This window comes from Cenococcum geophilum (assembly GCF_001692895.1).
Source record: "Cenococcum geophilum 1.58 unplaced genomic scaffold K441scaffold_6, whole genome shotgun sequence".
In the NCBI taxonomy this organism is placed as follows: domain Eukaryota; kingdom Fungi; phylum Ascomycota; class Dothideomycetes; order Gloniales; family Gloniaceae; genus Cenococcum; species Cenococcum geophilum.
In genome coordinates this window covers 2,579,261-2,599,722 of record NW_027137564.1, presented here as the reverse complement: position 1 = coordinate 2,599,722, position 20,462 = coordinate 2,579,261, and the positions used below count along the sequence as shown (strand labels likewise).

Genomic DNA, 20,462 nt, shown 5'->3' with positions numbered 1-20,462 from the left:
TAAGTATATTCGTTAGACCTATTATAGACGTTATAGACTATAAATAGGACCTATTTGCATATATTACTATAGAACGCTATCCCTTAACCCGCCAAAATTCGTCCACACGTTATCGATAAGGATTTACCAATCAAATCAATGTATTAAAATCGCCGTGCCCAGGAATATACAGCTAATGTTAAGAGGTTTGAAATCGGGCAACAGCCAAGACCCCAGGGGAGGCTTTTTTGAGACACGACTTAGTTAACCATTATACTAAGTCGGCTGAATAAGGCCTATATCATTGGAAGTACAATCGGAAGGTATAGTTAATAGTTCGTATTGATCAAAACCTATACAGCCTATACGCGTTGTTCTGATCCTGGCGTTCCGCACTGACTACTTGATTTGTGGACGTTGGCGGGTTAAGGGATACCCCTAAAGAATTCTATAGGGTTATAATCGATATAGGTACCTCTAAGAAGTCTACTATAGGTTATGGATAATACCTTACATATAAGACCACTATAAATAATAATATAAATATTGATACTATGTAAACTGGGGCTATAAACATCTAATTTGGCATCAGCTTAACCGCATTAATTGGATTAGTTATAGTTAAGACTCTAATTAGTCTAGTTAATTTCCACGTAGTAAAAGCGGATACCCCTTTCCTACTCTGCCATACGGATATAGATAAGTTATAGATTTACTACGATAATGTTACAGATACCCTAATTAGCCCTATAACTGCCCTAGGAAGTAAGTATATTACCCTACTAATTACACGACGATTTAGATACCTGTTCCTTATATAGGGAGAGACTTTATAGACCTACATTTAGGAATCTTTTAACTATAACCCGTACTCCCTTACCAATACTAAAATCTACCGCCTATACCGCCGTTTTAGCTACCTATTAGCTGAAAAGCTATATAGAGTCCTTAAACGCTCTAGATATAACGACGTTAATAAAAAGGCAATTAACTACGTAACTAAATACTGTTTCTTTTATTAGAAATACAAACGTTCTCTAAACCAATTTAAGTTTACCCTTTATAAGGATCTTAATTTTAACCACTTAATATACGTAGATATTATATATATTAACGGCAGCCTAGTATTACACATAATTAATAAGGCAACCCGCTATTAAGCCGCCTGTTAGTTATAAAATATATCCGCAAAATATACTTAAGATATTTTATAAACCTACTAGATTAATATATACGTTAGACCCCCTAAGTATATTACCCACGACGCTAGTAAGAACTTTATTAGCAAGGAATTTTAATAGTACGCTATAGCCATAGCTATTTCAATAAAAGCCATTCTAGTTAAGGCGTACTAGTTTATTAGGCTTATTAAGTAAGCTTACCTAGCTCTATAGAGAGCTTACTAAATTATTATAAATAAGTATAAGGATATCTAAAAGGAACTGGCTTTATAGATAGCTATAAAAGCTGTTAATAATACCGCTAGCCCTAATAAACTAGTACTTACTCTTTTGGTTTATAGAGCCTACCTAAGAATAGGTAAACTAGACCCTCCTACCCTATTTATTATAGATTAAGCAGCTATAATACGGAAGGCAATAGCTAAAATAGTTAAGTTACGGGCTAAATAAACTGTTAATAGCGCTCTGTATTACTGTAACGGACCTAACACAACCTTAGTATATAACCTCCCGCTTAATTCTAAAGTCCTTATATAGCGTAAAAGCGGCAATTAGACTAGACCTTATTGTTTACTAGCTATAGAAGACGAAACGTGCCTAGAAGCACGTCTATAAAACCCTATTTTCGGTCTAAAAATACTTATAATATTAAACTAGATAAACTGGAAGTACCCTTACCTACCCTAAAAGTCCCCCATAAACCTACTAAACCCACTAAACCTGCTATAAAGCGTAGCTAAGGACGCCCTTAAAAGCACCCTATAACTAAAAACCCTATAATAGAAAATTACTTAACCTCCGCAGGTATACCTATAAGATAACCCCTACCTATAGATATATTAGTTTTAGTATAGGAAACCTCTTTTACGGACTTACGGCGTAAAGAGATTAATGGACTACTTAAAAAGGGCGCCTTTACGGTTATAACGGAGACAGACATTCCGCAAGGCGTCCGTATATTTAACTTACGCTTTATTAACAAGATTAAGCACCCTAGTACTAATAAAGCCTTTAAAAAATTAAGGCTTATTATATAAGCTTATAACGACTAGGTAAAGGACTTAGTCCTTACACAATCGCCTATAATTTAACGAGTTAGTTAATAAATTATACTTATACTTATACCTAGACTATAGCAAACTAAACCTATAGCCCTCTACTTATGGGATATCTCGTAAGCCTATATACAGTCTAATACCTACCTAAGTAGAGACGTCTTTATACGACTACCCCTTAAGCTTAATTTATAACTAAGAATAATTTTATAGGTTATAAAACCCCTTTACGGAGTGCCGGAAGCTAAAAACCACTAGTTTAAGATATATTACCAGTATTACGTCTATAAGCTTAAGATAGAGCAGTTAATATATAACCCCTACCTCCTATATACCCCATTAAACGGCCTTAGTATTATTAGACTCTAAATAGATAATACCCTCTTCTTAGTAAACCAGACTTTTATAAACGCTAAAGAGATTAAACTATAAAAAGCTAAGTTCCTAGTAAAGCCGTAAGAGCAGTTAACTAAGTAGACTCTAATTAAGTTAAATAGAGGTTTAATTATATAAAAGGGTAACCTAGTCTAGCTAACTTAGGAACACTAAGCTTAAAACCTAAGGCTCGTTATAGTAAAACCTATAGACCTTACTAGTTCCCGCGGAGAGACCCGTAAGACTATAAATATAAAGAACTAATATGTTGCATAGCGTGCAAGAGGCGCCTATATTGCTATAGTTTATTAACCTAAATTTGCCTATAATTTATCCTTTATAGCCTAGGCAACAGACCTATAATAGGAAAATATTAAGCAGTTTAATAAGCGTATTTAGTAGCAAATTAATAATATAATAAGAGGACTTACTTTTATACTATTAGACCTAAATTCCCTTAGCATACTAGTATTTATAAATACCTCCTTCGCTAATAATAGAGACCTATTATTACAAATTGGCTTTATAATTGTACTTATAGACTATAATTAGGACGTAAATATACTATATTAGTTTTTAATTAAATACAAATAAGTAACCCGTAATGTACTAGCTTCTAAACTATATATACTAGCTTATAGCTTTAATATAGCAGCCGTAATTAAATTAATAATCTAGAAGATTCTACAATTAGAGTAGTTACCCCTAGTTTTATATACTAATTTAAAGTCCCTCTACGACTACCTAGTTAAACTAGGCATAATATAAGAGAAGAGGCTTATAGTTAACCTAATGTGCTTATATTAGGCCTACGAACGACGTAAGATTATAGAGGTTAAATAGATTAGCGGTAAAGACAACCTAGCAGACGCTATAACTAAGGTAAAGCCGTGCTAAGCTCTTAAAACCCTAATTAATATAAATAAGCTCAATCTAAAGGTTATAAAATGGGTGGAATAAGACTAACGGAATACTTATAGACCATCTACGGCCCGTTAGAAGACCTTATGGTTTATTTTACGGGCCGTAAGCAGGACTTACGGCTAGCTTAAAGCACCGTTTGGAAGGCAGCCTAGAAAGCACCTTAGAAGGGATTTCCTATATATTTTATAGTTCTATTAAAGCAATTACGGAGGCTATATATAAGTGGGTCTATCTTTAAGTGCCGCTAGTGTATAATTACAGTACCTGGTGTACCAAACGTATATTTACGCGTTTAGTGTACTAACTACTTATTTATAAAGTACTAACTAANTNNNGGGGGGGGGGCGTTAGTATATAGACTACGTAGTCTACCTTAATAGAATCGACAGTTACTACTATCCAAAAGAGTATACGATACTATGTGTATTTCGTGCCTCTAGATACAACTCACTTATATTATTAAATTAATATAAACACTTATAAATAAAATCCGTTAACCTTTTAGATAGTTTTTAGGCGAAAGCTATTTTATTATATACTACCTTAAGTATAAGACTAGATAGTACTATAGATCTTATAACCTCTTAGTATGTATATATTAGGAAGGCTGCCATAACGTATTCTATAAGCGAATTATCAATATAAGCGAGTTATCGAAACCAATTCCTCACTAAAATCTAAAAAATTTACAATGAAATATCTCAATAACGACTGAATAAAAACTCTAAATTTTAAAAGTTAAGCTTTTATATATACCTTACCCGGCGCTTTCAACCCCCCTCCGCAGGAGGGGGGCCGCCACCTCAAACGCACCACATGCTCAAGCGCACCAACACTCTACACAACTTATAATTCTATTATTATTAACCACAATTATGCTCTCCCACTATGCAAAAGAAGAGGTTAAGGTCCAGAATGCAATGCGCGCGTACCGAGCCGGTTTTTACACGTCTATAAAAGCTGCAGCGCTTGGTTGTGACGCAAAGCCATCACGCGTTCGAGGTCGATTAAATGGCCAATAGTTAAAGATGGAGCGACCAGGTGCTGGCAAGCTCCTAACACCAGAAGAGGAGGCAGGTATTGTACTCTGGCTTGATCGTAGCCTTGTAATTTAACTACGAGTAACTAAGCAGATGATTATTAACAAGGGCAATTACATCCTTTCTTAACGCGTCCACAACGAATCCATTGACGACCTACGTACATGCGGCGAATACTGGGCTTTACGGTTCTTAAAAGCGCACCCACAATATATTGTACGAGTAGACAATCTAAAGGAGCTTGCTTAAGAGGCTGCAGAAGACCGTGTTGCTCTTACGACATGGTTTAAAGAGCTGAATCGTACTGTAGGTATCTATGACATCGAGGTGCGCGATACATATAACTACGATAAGACAGGTATACGGCTGGGCATAGGAAAGAAGGAGAAGGTTATTGTTAAAGCAACAAGAGGACGCATTAAGTTAGGCATAACGACAAACCGTGAATCCTGTACGCTTGGAGAGTGTATATCAGCAGACGGTGATGTTCAACCACCGCTTCTTATTCTTAAAGGGAAGACGTATACTAGTAATAAAGCTTAATTTAAAAAGTACCCTTTCTAGACCTAATTTATTACTCTATATTAGCTAAGCAGATTACTTATATATTAAAGAATAGGCCTATTTATAATTAGGGTCTATTTAACTAGGATCTATAACCTACTAGTAACCCGTTAATAGTAACTGTTAGAAATATAGGCAAGTTGCCGTTACGTAAGGCAAGTTGCCGTCACGTATTGCCGCGGCATTAGCGTAGTAAGGAGCCCTAAGCTCCTCGCCCTTTTTTAAGTAAGAGGAAAAACAGAATAATAACCATTATACTACTTACAACTTGTAAATATATAATATTACCTTATATTACCAACACTGATTAGTAGTTAACTTTACTATTATACTATAGAATAGCTAGGTATTCCACTAAGAAGAGATAAGCTACTATACTAGTGCTACTCATGCTAAAGAAAGCTGTCTTTTAAGGTTAGAACTAGTCCTAAACCTTAAATAGAACTCTTCTATAAATCTAAGGATTTAAAGGCTAGAACTAGTCCTAAGCCCTATAATTACAGATTCTTATTATAAACGCGTACTAAACGATAATCCCTATACTAATAATATATCCCTTTTTCTAAAAATATAGCTACTCTAAATAACTGGAAAAACTCCTTACTACTAGGGGTAGCTAAGTACGCGAAACTTATTAATGAAGATTAGGACGAATTCGCCTTTAATATAATAACTTATACTGCAAAACAGGTTAACGGCTTTCTCCTATACTATATTGTATTCTACTAAAATAAATATTACGCCGATTTACAACTATAGGAGTATTTTAAAAAGGATTTCATAGGATGGACTGCTAATACCTAGGCACTAAGCAACGTTAATATTATTTGGAATTTTTAAGACTTCCTTTATAGAAATAGGGTATATATTACTAAGAACGGTAACCTAATTACTAGTAATATTTAGGCCGTTATTATTAGTATAGAAAAACCAGTATAGACGGAAGCTAAGATTATACGTTAACTACGAAAACCTAAAACTAACCCATATTCTTTAAAAGGCAACTTTAATTTATATTAAAACCCCTAGAACGCTAATCCCCTACCTAAAGGTGCTCTCTTACTAGGAGGTACCCTCTTACCTAGAGGTACTCTTTCTTTACCTCCTCTACTGCCTCTAACTTCTCTATCCTAGCTAACTAGCGAGCCTCTATTATAAGAAGTTACGAATCTAATAAAGGTATATTTAAACGAAGAAAAAAAGTTTAAAAAAAACTATACGATATACTTAGAATAAAACTATAGGTCTTTTATAACTAGTTAAATACATATAGTGGTGGGATTGCATCTGTTTTTAGAGGTTGTTAGCCGCCGCTTTTGGCGGCGTTCTCACCTCGCTTAAACCCTATCACATTACCGCTTTAAAGAAGCTCTATTCGCTTAAGCACTTCCCATCCCTATTATATCCCGCCCTATTATTCTAGAGGGTTAGAAACGGGACACAAGCTTTAATAAAGCTCGTCGGCGCTTACGTTAATTTAACAACGGCACAGCCTAGGTGGAAAGGCCAGCGTCTACTTAAAGAAATGGCCTGCTCGCCCTATCCCCGCACTATCTCCCTTTACTACCCTTGTTCTACTTCCTCTCTCTCTCCCTTTACCATCCTTAGTCCACTTTCTCTCTGGCAATTTAATCCTTATTTGTAATACTTACCTTACCTATTCGGCAAACTCGCCGTTGCCAAAATGGTAGTACACCTATTAAAGTAGCTGCTCCGGCCCATAGGACAGAGAGGAGAGGAGCGCCCTACGCCGCCGCCGTTTATTGAAACTTAAATTTACAACTCTAAAGTCTAGACTCGAACATAGACACCGATCTAGATACATATATTCGTTTAGAAGATAGTATAGATTTAGATTCTAGAGGACTAGATACGGAACCAGACACGGAATTAAATGCGGAATTAGATGCGGAATTAGATGCGGAGTTAGATACGGGATTAGACGTGGAATTGGACTCTAAAGCTGAGGAAATACTAAAAGACATTGCTGAATTAGAAGAGGAGGGACCTGTAAAACCGAACCATACTCCTTATACCAAGAAACTATAAAAGAGGGAAGGCGAAATCTGGGAGAGGTAAATTATAAAATTCCCGCTAACTTGTTATTATACCCTCTAATTACTGCAAACTAGGTACTACCTAAAGATTAAAAAGAAAACCTAAAAAACCCTAGACGACTAGCTGCGTGAATGCGCCCTAAAGGTATTTAAAGTATATCTCCGCTGGCGGAAGAAACATTTTTAAATTAAGAAGGAGAGCGTAATGTGGAGCTATTGGAAACGAATTAGTATGTGCTATATAGACCTTACACGCCATAAGATGGACGGTAATATCCTTAATGATATTTATAATGTAAGTTCCCACCCCTCCTTTAAGGCAGACTAATAGCTGTGGAAGTGGATCCTAAGCCTTGGGCTTAACAAGTCGGTAAAGGAAAAGTACGCTATGTTCGTCTAAGACCTTTATACTATCCTTTACGCTCTCTAGATTAACGATACTAAGCCACTCTATAGCTTTATTAGAGTCCAAATTTTGCTTCTTCTTCTACTTAGCGTAGCTATAGCTACAAGACCAGGCGCTCTGGTGGAAAGCGCTAGTGCTAAAGGCAGCAATAAAGCCGTCTGGTTTAAGAATATTAACGTTATAGTTATTCGCAGCGAGAAACGCTCTAATAAGAGCACAATTATAGTGAATGTGAATCTGGAACATATTAAGAATAAAGAAAAGAATAGTAAACCGTAAGCTTTATGCTGTGTGTAAATAATATATCCTACTAACTGTAAATCTATAGAAAGAAATTTACCTTCCGTTTTAAAGACCTTCCTGCGTTCTGTATTATTTCGCATATCTTAGCCGTCAGCGTTAGTTAAGACGCATTCCTAGATAACTTTACGAGTGTTTAAGACATCTTTAACCTTAAGGTACCGGCGCACCGCAACGTGCTATATGTTAAATGGAAGAACAAAGTACTAGATCAGCCATTCTTCTACGACGTCAGCCATATAACTAGGGATGGCAATATTATAAAAGAAAAGGCCTTTCCATACGCCAAATACCGTGACATATTCGTACGCCTAGGGCTTATTGCTAGGTTTAAGGAGGCACTAGAGCTGTACCAGCTACGACAGGCTTTAGGTAAAAACATTAACGGTAGGTCCGCTTAATAATTACCTCTAGACTTAGTTATATATTAATTATATAGATAGACACTATTACTCCGGAAGAGCGGAACCAGACCATGGGCCATCTTAGTAGTATATACAAGAGGTATTATATACCAACGCATATTGCACGCGATTACCAGAGTATCTATTTTGGAAGTCCTTTATAAAATCTCCTCATTAAATCTATCGCGAGAATGGGGCTATTACGAGATTAACGAGCGCCTATAGAGCTTAATAACGACCAGCTAGAAGAAGTCCGCAACAACCCTAAGCTTAAAGCACTTTGTAATAAATGAGAAGAATATAAGAACCATATCTACGGTGAAGGCCTCTACCCCGTTACTAAGGCCAAAGGCACTAAATTATACTAGCAATATAAAGAGACCAAGCGGAAGATTGGTATAACATATTAAAGATTGCAGAGGAAACAATTAATGACCACTATTCGCGAATTCTACGACTTAATTAACACGATCAAGATAGCTAGGCAGCTTAGTGGGAAGGGCCTAACTAAGGTATTAACACTGCTAAGGGTGGAATTTAAACTTCGGGAGCGGGCTACTATTACTAGAATGCTCTTTACACCTTTTAAAAATAAAAAAGCCTAAGTTAAGTTCATCAAAAACCTAGCTCGACTACGTTATTAATAAGAAACGGCTTGACGCAAACCTTTAAAACGGAAGAAAATAGACTTTGTTGTCTTTAAAGGCGAGAAGACATCTTATGTATAAAAGCGAAAGGATATTAGTCTTAAGAGTACCTTAAATTACTAAACTCCCGGTCATGCGTCCCTAAAGGAAGAGTTACCAGATAATAAAGATTATGGGACTATTTAATAAGAGCTTGGCACTTTAGACGCCGCTAAAGCCAAGACTATTTAGTTATATCCTATAAAGCTTCCCTACCTAGTATGCCTTATTTACATAGGCAATAATAAGTTCTTATATAAAAAACGGATGCGCTATATACCGCGAAAAGACGTCCTAAAGAAGCACGTGGATACCTACTTTCGACTACCCAACTATTAAAAAGAGTTTAAATGTTGCTATCCCGAATGTTCCACGTAAATAGAGGGTATAATGCATTTTAAGAGATATACATATAATGTATATAGAGTATCTCATTAATACCTATAGACTGTCCATCTAATATTCTTAATTACGTTCCTAATAAGATTCCTAAAGTTTATAAATGTTACCTAGCTTACCCCTTTTTACCCAGCCACCTAAAGCAGGAGGCTACTATCTATAAGCGCCTCTGTCCAATTCAAGGGATCTATATACCGGTACATCTAGGAAATATTAATTTGGCCGTCCGTATTTCTATAACGGTATTATAGAGATTATTTATATAAGGTTCCTTAGTTTTAGGGGCAAGTTTATCTCTTAACGTATTAACGGCGATAATAGGCAATACCTAACTAAACAGGTTAAGCACTTAATTTAGGCCGTATATTGGCTAGGAGTGTTACACTAAGATATAATACCCTATAATATACTTTAGAATATAAAGATTAGCCAGGCGATAATAATTAACTTTAGGCGGGCAGAGATTATAAAATCGCGGGCTGTGCTAGGCGTTATCTTATTAGATACAAAAATTCCCTACAGCTATTTAATGTGTAAGGAAAGCTATATAATATTAAATGGCGTTTTATACTTTAAAAGCCATACTCAAACAGTTTATAAAATTAAGCATTAAGTTTTAAAGACTAATTTTAGGTAGCATTTCTATCTTTATTACGAAAGAAGTATACTCTATTTAAAGCGTAAGGCGTCCTATTATTACACATTCTAGTTCTGCTTTACATATCTATAGTAAGGACAATAGCGTTTTATTATAATAAGAAGGCTAATAAGTTTAGTTCTAGCTATAAAGACATAAAGGCCATAGCAGATTCGCTTCGTCCTTCTTTAAATCTTTATAAATAATTGGGTTATCCGCTTTCCTAGGTTTATTTAGCCTAGGCAACTCGCCTTATGCTGTTTTACATGCGTTTTAACCAAGGCTACTACCTAGCCTTAGCCGCCTAAATCCCCGCAAAACTTTAACCCGTGTAGTGGAAGAACATAGGAAAATGAAATGTTATTCTTTCCCAGGTTTATTTAGCCCAGGCGACTCGCCCTATACTGTTTTACATACGTTTTAACTAAGGCTACTACCTAGCCTTAGCCGCCCAAATCTCTGTAAAACTTCACTTATACAGTGGAAGAGCAATAAAATATTATTCTATCTACTCTGCTAGCACCTTTAGATCCTTCCTTGCTTCCCAAAGCACCTCCTTTATTTAAAAAGGAAGTTTTTTATTATTTCCCTTTCGCCTCCCACCGCCTAGAAATACCACCTTCCGTAATCTGTTAACCTAAGGGATTAGTGGCTAATAGTACGGCGAAAAGTTATTACCTGCACCCTTAAGAAAATCCCCTTTATTATCCACTTCTCCTTTCTTTATCTTAGCTAACTCTTCCATATCTACAGAATTCCACTTATTAAACCTATTAACAACGTTACCTTTTCTATTAGGTCTATTATAGTAAATGCATATCTAAAATAGCACCTAAAAAAACGACTTAAAATTATACCAAGCTAAATATATCTCGCCTAGGAGTACTCTAATCGCCATAAACGCTCTTATGCTAGTCTTACCCCGCGCTCCTAAAGGCCCTTCTCGCTGCTCCTTAATCGCAAGATTAAAGTTAATTAAGAATGCTAGCTAAAAAGGATTATTGTCTTCCTTGTTCATTATAAGGTTGCCTATTAAAATGTTATATTAGATAATGCCGGCCCGCATATATAAAGACTTATATCCTTTAATGCCACCCTCTAATACAGTAAGTATTGTAGCCTAAAAGCTTGCCTTATAAAGAGGCTTTCTATAGTCCCTAATAACGCGTTAATATACTTAATTTAGGGTTACAAGGCGCTTTCCGCCTTTAGGTAGAGAACCCAAACACGTACGCTTACTAGGCGGCAATAGGATATTAGTGTAGCTAGAAGATCTCTTTCTGCTAAAACTTTGGCCTTTTCTTATACTGATTTATACTCCAGCCGGTTTTAAAGGCATTATTAAGCCTTCTAGCTTATATTTTATCGCTTTTATAATATCTAGCCCCTTACGGATATTATAGATATTATTATTTTGTCTATTTATACAAACAGTCTTATAGTGATAGTACCTGGCCACGTTAACCACTTCCTCCTCCAACATCTTACATAGCAGTTTGCCTTCTTCCTTACGCTCCGGGTACTGCCACAAGTCTTTAATAACAATGCAATGACTAGGATTTTGTAATTCGTCTAGGGGGTAAGGGGTAATAAGTGAGGGTAAAGGTGAGGGTGAGGTAAAGGATAAGATAAAGGGTGGGGTAAGGGGTAAGGGGTAAAGGGTAAGGGGTAAGGTAAAGGGAGGCTAATGGGAGATAGATAATACAGTTACTATACAATATCTGACGGATCGACTATAGACGAGATATACATTCGAATTTCTTAGATCAACCTAAACAATATAATGACTTCCTACCTAAGCCGATCTCCTAAGCTATGTATCTTTACTTATACATAACGCTTATACCTTTTGCAACGAAGTATATAAGGGTGATTAGGGTCGGATAGATAACTACTATCCTTAATGTAATATGTAAACTCGGCTCTATAACCAATATTATAACAGGTCCTGGTCGTGCAGAGGGTATTAAGACAGTTATTAATGTTTTTGCTTTTACGCTCAGCCGCGACATACCTCACCTTGGCGGATTAAAGCAGTAATTCTGTTTATTATAGCTGAGATTAGACAGCTTAAAGTTTTAGCATAAAATTTTCCTCTATATCCTTAGATACGGTAATCGCTGTCCGTATAATGCTGATGGCGAAATCACTTATAACGTCCAGCTCTATAAAGTCCCTAAGTTTAACAAGCTCTTTGATGTGCTTGGCCGCTGTTAAGGTAATTATATTATATAATACTAAGTCGCCTATCAGGCTAAAGACATCCTTAACAACATTAGAAAACCTGTTTACGGACTAGCTGGTTCCTAGAATGTATTGGATTTTTATATTCATAAGCTCTTTTAGCTATAGTATATCGTAGTAATCGGCAATTATATTAATATGGACGTGATAAAGTATAATATAGGCCGTCGTCGGCCGTATCGTTATGTCTTTATTATCGCCACCGCTATTATCTAGTTTAGATAGTAATGAGGCATCGGCGTCATCAATATTAGATCCTTGCTCCTCCTTGCCATTTTTATAGTCCCTCTTATATATAAATTAGATTATCCTCTTAACGGTGCCGGAATCGAACTCGTTGATATTTATAATATTAGTCACCACCTCCTACCCGTTAGTTGGTTAGTTAGGGTTAATTCCACTAGACATTTAGTTAGCTTTTACCTAAAAGCCTCTATTACAGGCAGCTGTAAGTACAGGAGATTAGGTGCATATAATCGCTTTATAGACTTTAAACTCCAGCCCCTAGCATACAAGTTTTAAGTCGCTATATTTCTCGCTATTTATAAGCTACACTAAGCCGAACGGAACACTCTTAGATAGTATATTTCTCTAGTTTCAACTACGTCTCGAGCAATGTTTAAGGGAGTGATTTGGTATCAAACAGGACAATTAAGAATAAGAACTCTGCTTTATTAAACGTGGCTCTAAAGCCTCTATATATACATTAAGAAGTCATCGTTAGCTTTATCTAATCTGCGACAGATTTAGCTAGTTAGTTAGAGCTTTAAACGTCAGTCGCTTAACTAAGGACTAATATAACTTCTAAAGTTCCAGGAAGGGTAAGTGGCGGGGTATGCGGCGGCCGCAGCGCCTAGAAGTAGTTAGTGGTTATATAATAGAGGCTTAGTTAGAGGACGTGTTCCTGTGGCTTAGGTTAAGGCTCTACACTCCTCTAAGCCACATTAAGCAAAGTTAAATAGTATTATGTTCCTACATACCGGCCCACCAATTACACTATTCCACTTTTTTCTTAACTATATGCTAATACAGCCCACACGATTACCTAGCTTATAAGATTAGCTATACTTATACAGTTTATAAAAATTAAGCATTGGGTTTTAAAAGACCACTTCCATATAGCCTTTCTATCTTTATTACGAAAGAAGTACATTTACACTAGGTATTTTAGCAAGGCCGGGAGAAGAGAGCGTAGAGAGGGGGGTTTAATTTTAGTGGGGGTTATAAGTATAGGCGAACGTAAAGGCATAAGGGCTTTAGGCTTAGTTATAGAATAATAGCAAATCGCTAGACCATTATGTAAGCCGCATGAGATCTTATATTCTTCGAACGAAATCAAGCAATTTAAGCAGCGTAGTTCCTCTATATAAACTTAACTATTCCCTATATAGAAGTACCAAAGCTATCGCAAGTATTGGGGTAGCAAAGTACGCCAATCTAACTAAAAAGGAAGGCGCAGCAGTCTAGTTGGCATTATTAAGTTCCTTTACCTCTTCATCCAATTGTTCTAAAGCTTTCTTTCCACCTTCTATAAACTATACATCGCCAAAAAAGCAATTAGACCTCATTAATATTCCATTATAATTAATTTCCGCTATAACTAATCTGCCACTACGGTAATGTGGCACAACCAAAGTTATTTAAATAATTATATTATATATCGGACCTACAGCCCGGCAAATATTAGGTTAAGTATACAGAATGCCAATAATCTTATAAATCTTTAAGATATTAGGGACCTGCTACTTATAATATAGGTAATTACTTACTTTTGCTTTACGTAAATCGCCTTCTTCCCATCCCATAAAGGTAATATCTCGTTTTTTATCCTCCTCAGAAATCTCTTCTCCTAACTTTGGAACCTAATAGGCTGACTTTTAGCTTCTATTAAACGTATTTATCACGACGATAGGTACCTAAGAGTAGCGATTAGATTACTAAAGATATAGAAGGGGCAGGTTACATGCTGCTTGCCTTAGTAGGTAAGTTATCGCCGGTCTTTAAAGGTCATTAGAGGCCTTTAGAGGTCTATAAAGGTCTTAAAGGCCTATTTATATATTAATTAATAAAACCCTAGCAGAGGCAGTATATGCGTATTAGCAAGGTTAAATTACGTAGCAGTTCTTACTAGAGCAATGAGAAAGTACGTAGATTTAAGTTAGGCTACAAACGGCATAGAATACATAAAGGCAGGCCTAAATACGACTTACTAGACGGTATAAATATAAGAAGACGCCTGTTCCAGCCTTGCTATAGGTAGTAAAAGATCAGTAAAGGGTAAGACCGAGTGTGCTTACAGAACATAGAAGGCTAACCTATTATAAGTAGAGAAGCCTAGCTTAGCCAGCCACGAGTGTAATTGCGTAGCATAGGGGGAGGTATAAATTGGTACGCCACAATTATACATAGAAATGCGAAAACGTTATATAATAGCCTTCACTATACTATTTATGGAAGGAATAGTTACTAGCAGAGAGACACATTCTTCTTTAAATTAATCCCCAAAGCCTTAATCCCGGCGACTATATCCTCCCTATATACGTCCTTATATATATCCCCATTTTTATCCCGGTCCTCTTCTATACTATACCTTATATTATGATTTCTATTATCCTATATCTTACGCTCTATCTATTACAGGATTTCTTTTCTACTATTTATCTTCTCAACTACACCCAAAAATGTAAGAACTTTATAATAATTCCCTTAGTAAATAAATTCCCTAAAGAAGGTTTTCTAACCGTGGTATTAGTAACGGGCTAAAGTATAGTGGACAGCTAGCAGCACTAACAAGGCGGGGGCATAGTAGACTTTAATTCTAAAAATATAGGGAGTAAGAAGAAAGTGAAATGGGAGAAATCAATGCTATTTAAAACGAGAATTAATAATCTAGTAGCTAAATAGCAGGTTTTCCCAGATATATAACATATACTACGGATATTCCATACAGTTAAACTATATCTTAAAGCCTAGAGCACATAAACCCTCTTCTATGTTACTCTTTTCTAAGTCACTAGGAGACCCCTCTAGCAACTTTAACTGTTTAACCTTTAATTTTGCCGCGTTTATATCTTCTACAATTTGCTCCCTACCTTGTATTAGCCCTACTACTTCTAATAGAGTATATAACTGCTTTTTAATCCTACTAATGCGAAAATGTATTAGGACTTAAGCGTACTTAGGTTTAGTAGGTAGATTATAGCGGAAACCGATCTATTTTAAAACCTATAAAGCTTAAGATTTATTAGAAATTACCTAGATTTATAACCTACTTTAATAAATTTAAACTGTTCTTTTCCCCAAGCGTTAGGAAAGACTCTAGCTATTTTGTTATAGCCAGTTTCAGACGTTTTAAAGAGCATATAATACTCTTCTATTCTAGGCATATTTAACAAGAATAGGTATTTTCTCGGTAGCAGTGTGATGTAAGAGGTCTGGGTTAGTTAGTAAACGTTTTAACAGGTAGTGGATTAAGGTGCACTTTATCCTTACTCCTAAGGGCTTAAACAGTCTAACTTGGAAAGAAAAAAGCGTTAAATGTGGTACTTATTAGTTCCAAAAGCATAGCTATATAATTGTGGATAGGAGTAGAGGTAGTGATTAATGAAGATCGTTAAGAGGTTATGGTGCGTGCCATATGCCATTTATAGGCCTTATTGCAGCTAAGTGAGAAGTCTGGGCCGCTAGATATATTAAAGGGCAAAAAGGGCACTATAAATGCATCTACGCGGGATAAGATGCCGAGCGTTTAATGCATATAGCGGCCCGCACAGCGGCCATTATGCATATTAATCTTGTTTTAGCGGTGTGTTTAAGGCATTAAAAACATTACTACTAAATCCTCGCCAATAAAAATGGTAAAGCCTAAGCGTTAGGGTGTTAAATGTTTGAGGCTCGTTTAAAATGCCAAGCATTTTAATATCCGTGTATATTAGCGAATTAGCATACCTAGCGCGCAAAATACAAATAGGCTAACAAGCCTACCCCTCTAAACTGCCCCACCACTTAGATAATTTTACTCGCAGTAAGCTCGCAAAATTGGATACAGTAACGCAAAAAATAAGTAAGCATAAAACTCCAATGAAGGATTACCGGAATAGGATATATATAGTATCCGTAATTAACAAGTCGTATATAAACCTCGCACGATCTAGCCTAGAGGAGGCAATATAGAAGATCTAGAAGACTACGCTAACCAAAACTACACCTGCTATCGCCTTGACGGACACTATAAAAAGTAATAAAGCGCGTAAGCTTGCGAAAATAGTATGTTTAATATAGTTTACTTTAGTATAGTAACTCTAGCGGCTAACACAAACAAGGAATTTAAGTTAAAAATACTAGAAATACTACTAAAGTTAGGAGTCGGAGCAGTTAATATAAACTCTTTATATATGGGCCTAATAGTCTATTTTATGGGACGACGCATTTTAATATAATATCTAAACGATTTAGTAGTATGCATATTAGCTTTTAGCCCTTATCAGGACTCCCAGATCCCGCTTAGTTATACTATCCCGCATTTAGAAAGCGGGTGGGGCTATTACTAGGCTAGTTTATAATGGGTAGAATAGAATAGAAGTAGAGGTGGCGTTAGTGTAATGATTACGGTGCCGATTATTAGCCAAGCTTAAACTGCTAGTTCTACTTAATAAGGGATATTATTAAACCATTATTATACCGCGTTAAAAACCTAAAACCGGGGTATATAACAATATAAGAGTTTTAGAAGAAATTCATTAATACCTATAAGCAGAACTCATAGCAACCGCACTGTTAAGGGACTTATTGTATACCTATTGCGCGGAGCCATAGCTTATCTATTTACTGTCGCTAATCGCCAGTAGCGTATTACCACCGATTTGGTCTCTATACACCCATTACGCCTTATTATAGCCTATTTGTTCGCTGTTGCCAATTCCTAGTAGCGTATTACCGTCGATTTGGTCTCCGTATATCTATTACGCCTTGTTATAGCTTATCTATTCGCTGTTTCTAATTGCCGGTGGCGTATTACCGTTGATTTAGTCTCTATATACCCATTACGCCTCATTATAGCTTATCTATTCACTGTTACTACTAACGTCTATAGAACTAGAGCCGCTAGGGTTTCCATTTAAACACGCTATGCTATTTATATTTAGGTATCTTTGCATAAGGTTGCCGCGGGTATTAAAAGGGGTGGGGAAATCTTGTAATAAGCGTTCTTGACCAAGGCGTAGTATAAGGGATTCGCCCGCCGGCTTAAAGGCTTAAGGATATTATTTAATAAATCGCAGAGAAGATATTCTATGGCCTATAATAAATTAGAGATACTACTATTCGGAAGTATAACTACTCTTATATATCTGCATACTATTTATTAAGGCCGTTATTAGTAGCTAAGGAGGGTACAATATTGTTAAATCTGCGCGTTAGTAATTATACGCTAATATAGGATCCCCGGGTTCAGCAACTTCTACATAGGGGCGTTTGTAAGGGGAGGAAATTCGCTTTTTTAGGCTTGGCTGGGGCGGGTTAGTAGTGCTAAGATATATTGGTTTGAGAGAAAGCATCTAACTAGAATAAAGCTCTTAATACTATCCCATCCAAACTAAACATTTTTGCGTAATTTTAAATATTATAAAATAAGACCGGTGCCGTAAAGCTATAAGAAAATCGTTAATATTAGGTAAATTTAATCTCCAGTAGGCGTTATAGGTAAAGGCTAAGAGAACTAATAGCCCTACCCCTTTAAGCCTTTGCATAACATAAAGCTTAATTCTATATCTAATAGCTAAAGCCACTTTAGTAATGTTGTAACATCCTATACTTCTTATAAATAATATAATATGGCTAACTCCCTTTACAGAAGCGGCTTAACTTTTAACTAAACTTTTAATCCTTAACGCACCTATAGACTTTAGTTACCATTTCTCAAAAGAATCCGCAAGCGTCTATTAGCTAAGAAGTTTTTAAAAAATAGCGTTATTTAATAAATCGCTGTTAGCAGTAATAAGATCCTTAACAAGGGGATGTTCGTTTAACTACTTTAATTTGCTAATAATGGCCTTTAGATCTTTCCCCACAGATATATTAATAAATGTCTTAATCTTAGAAAGGTTTGCCAATAATGCGTTAAGCAGGTTCGTATATCTAGGTAAAAAGGGAGGTAGAGAAGCAACCTTATTCCCTAAAGAAGGCTAGACACTCCCTAGAGAAGGCTAAATAACATTATCCTTATTCCCTGGAAAAGGCTGAACATCCTTACTCTCTGGAGAAGGCTTAATAATATCCTCATTCCCTAGAGAAGGCTGGACACTCCCTGAAGAAGACTAGACAGCATTATCCTTATTCCCTAGAAAAGGCTAGACGATATCTTAATTCCCTAGAGAAGGCTAGATATCCTCACTCCCTAAAAAAGCGTGAAGCGAATTATAGTGGCCGCGTTTATTCTCTAAGAGAGGCGGTAAATATTAAAAGGTGTTAATAGGAAGCTTCTGGAGCCTTTAAATAGTATATATAATATTAGGGAGATAAGGTTAAAGCTGCTTATTAGAAGCATTACGGATAAGATCTAGGGCTACTATAATGCTAAAGTCTATAATAGTGGGTTATAAGTTATATAATTTGTGTTAAGATAAAAGAGTAGTCAAGTATAGTTCCCCTCCGCTCTTAATTCCCCGGTAGGTCGCTAGCGCCCCTAAAACTTAGAAGAGCCTTACGCCAATTATATCGCTTTAATCGAGTATCGCGTACTTAATTAAAGCGATATAATTGGCGTAAGGCCCTTATCAAAGCTACGCTAATATAGTAGCGATTATTAACCTCGCTTTTACTTATAATGCGTAGTTAAAAATTAAACCTCTCTTTTAGCTGAGACAGGAGGCGATATAAGTTGTAAACTTAATTGGGCGTATAATGTGAAATATTTAGTAATATAGCTCGTTCTGTCGCAGAAGGCTGTAAGCCTTAATGCTATTAGAGGATTCCTTTTCTAACTAACGCGTAGGATGCATAATTCGTGATGATTTCTTCCTTAAGGAGCTAAAGAGTAAGACGCCTTAATAGATCTAAGGATGCTATCTAAAGGAAAGGACACGGAAATACCTAATATATAGAGCTGATTTCCGCCCTATTACACTAGGGATGTATAATTACCTTTATCACCCGCTCTGCCGGTTGCCTTAACGTATCTTTTATATCTTTTATTTGTTACTACCCTACTTTACTATTTTTACCGCTCCTTTTAAACCATTCCCTAGCTTGTCCTATTTCCGCTAACTATTTACAGCCGCTCTTTACTCTTTAATATGGATGCTTATTTAACTATTAGCTTGCTCATTAAAGCCGCAACTCGCTAAATTACGCCAACCATTAGTTTCTTAAAGCGTTGTATTTAGCTGCCTCTTATATTAATCATTAGTACTTCAACAGCCGCTTACGGTTAGGATCAAGATTCTAGATACGGTGCATTAATTACCGAGCTTTATTAACGAGCGAATACCCCACAATCTGTTAAGGTGGATCTAGAAAAGGCGTCTTCTATTACTAGGATTAGTTGGCCTATAGAGAGCTCGCAAAGCGAGGAAATAACACCTTCTAAGTTAGACAATTCTAAGCGTCTTGGCACCGGTCTATCGTCTAATTAAATTACTGCGGGCCTAAGTAACCAGTAAAGGGCATTTAGGGGTCCGGTAGATCTTATATATATATAATACCGACAAGTACCCCGAACACTTAATAATATAATATTAAGTGAAATTCTCAGCACTTGCCTAGATAAGACTCCAATAGATAAGACTCCGACTTATAAGAGGACTGCGGATATACTCTCTTATAAAATAATTTATTCGTTCCCTAAGCCTTTATAGGATTTCCTTAGTGTTCTTTATAGAAGAACTAGAGAGCGAAAAGTATAGGATATCATCTATATATCTGCTTTCTCTAAGTTAATGTATAATCGCTCTAACGCATTATAAGTCTAAGTATATTTAATATCTCCTATATAGTATCTATTCTAATTAAATTGGAGACTATAATCTAGGCGATTCTCCAAGACTTACAGGACTATATTAAAGAGAAAGGTGTAGATAGTGCTCTCTTATAGAAGCCACATCTACTCGTTAATATTACGGACCTTTAATAGTAGTTTTTTGTATCTAGCTTAGAGTTGAGATTTCGGCATATAATTAAAATTGATCCTCTAGTCTTTAAATAAATCCGCTTACA

General features: G+C 36.1%; 3 protein-coding genes across 3 annotated transcripts; 2 read left to right on the top strand and 1 right to left on the bottom strand.

Moving 5' to 3' along the window:
* Positions 1 to 4,875: 4,875 nt before the first annotated feature.
* Positions 4,876 to 5,097, top strand: K441DRAFT_541938 (uncharacterized protein; the record flags this gene model as incomplete). Its single annotated transcript, XM_067642671.1, has 1 exon — positions 4,876 to 5,097. A coding segment is annotated over one exon (222 nt), but the record flags the coding sequence as incomplete, so codon positions are not given.
* Positions 5,098 to 8,054: 2,957 nt separating this feature from the next.
* On the top strand, positions 8,055 to 8,449 carry K441DRAFT_542205 (uncharacterized protein; the record flags this gene model as incomplete). Its single annotated transcript, XM_067642679.1, has 2 exons — positions 8,055 to 8,268; positions 8,325 to 8,449. Coding segments are annotated over 2 exons (339 nt in total), but the record flags the coding sequence as incomplete, so codon positions are not given.
* A 2,870-nt stretch (positions 8,450 to 11,319) lies between these two features.
* On the bottom strand, positions 11,320 to 11,553 carry K441DRAFT_542288 (uncharacterized protein; the record flags this gene model as incomplete). Its single annotated transcript, XM_067642681.1, has 1 exon — positions 11,320 to 11,553. A coding segment is annotated over one exon (234 nt), but the record flags the coding sequence as incomplete, so codon positions are not given.
* Between the last annotated feature and the right edge of the window lie 8,909 nt (positions 11,554 to 20,462).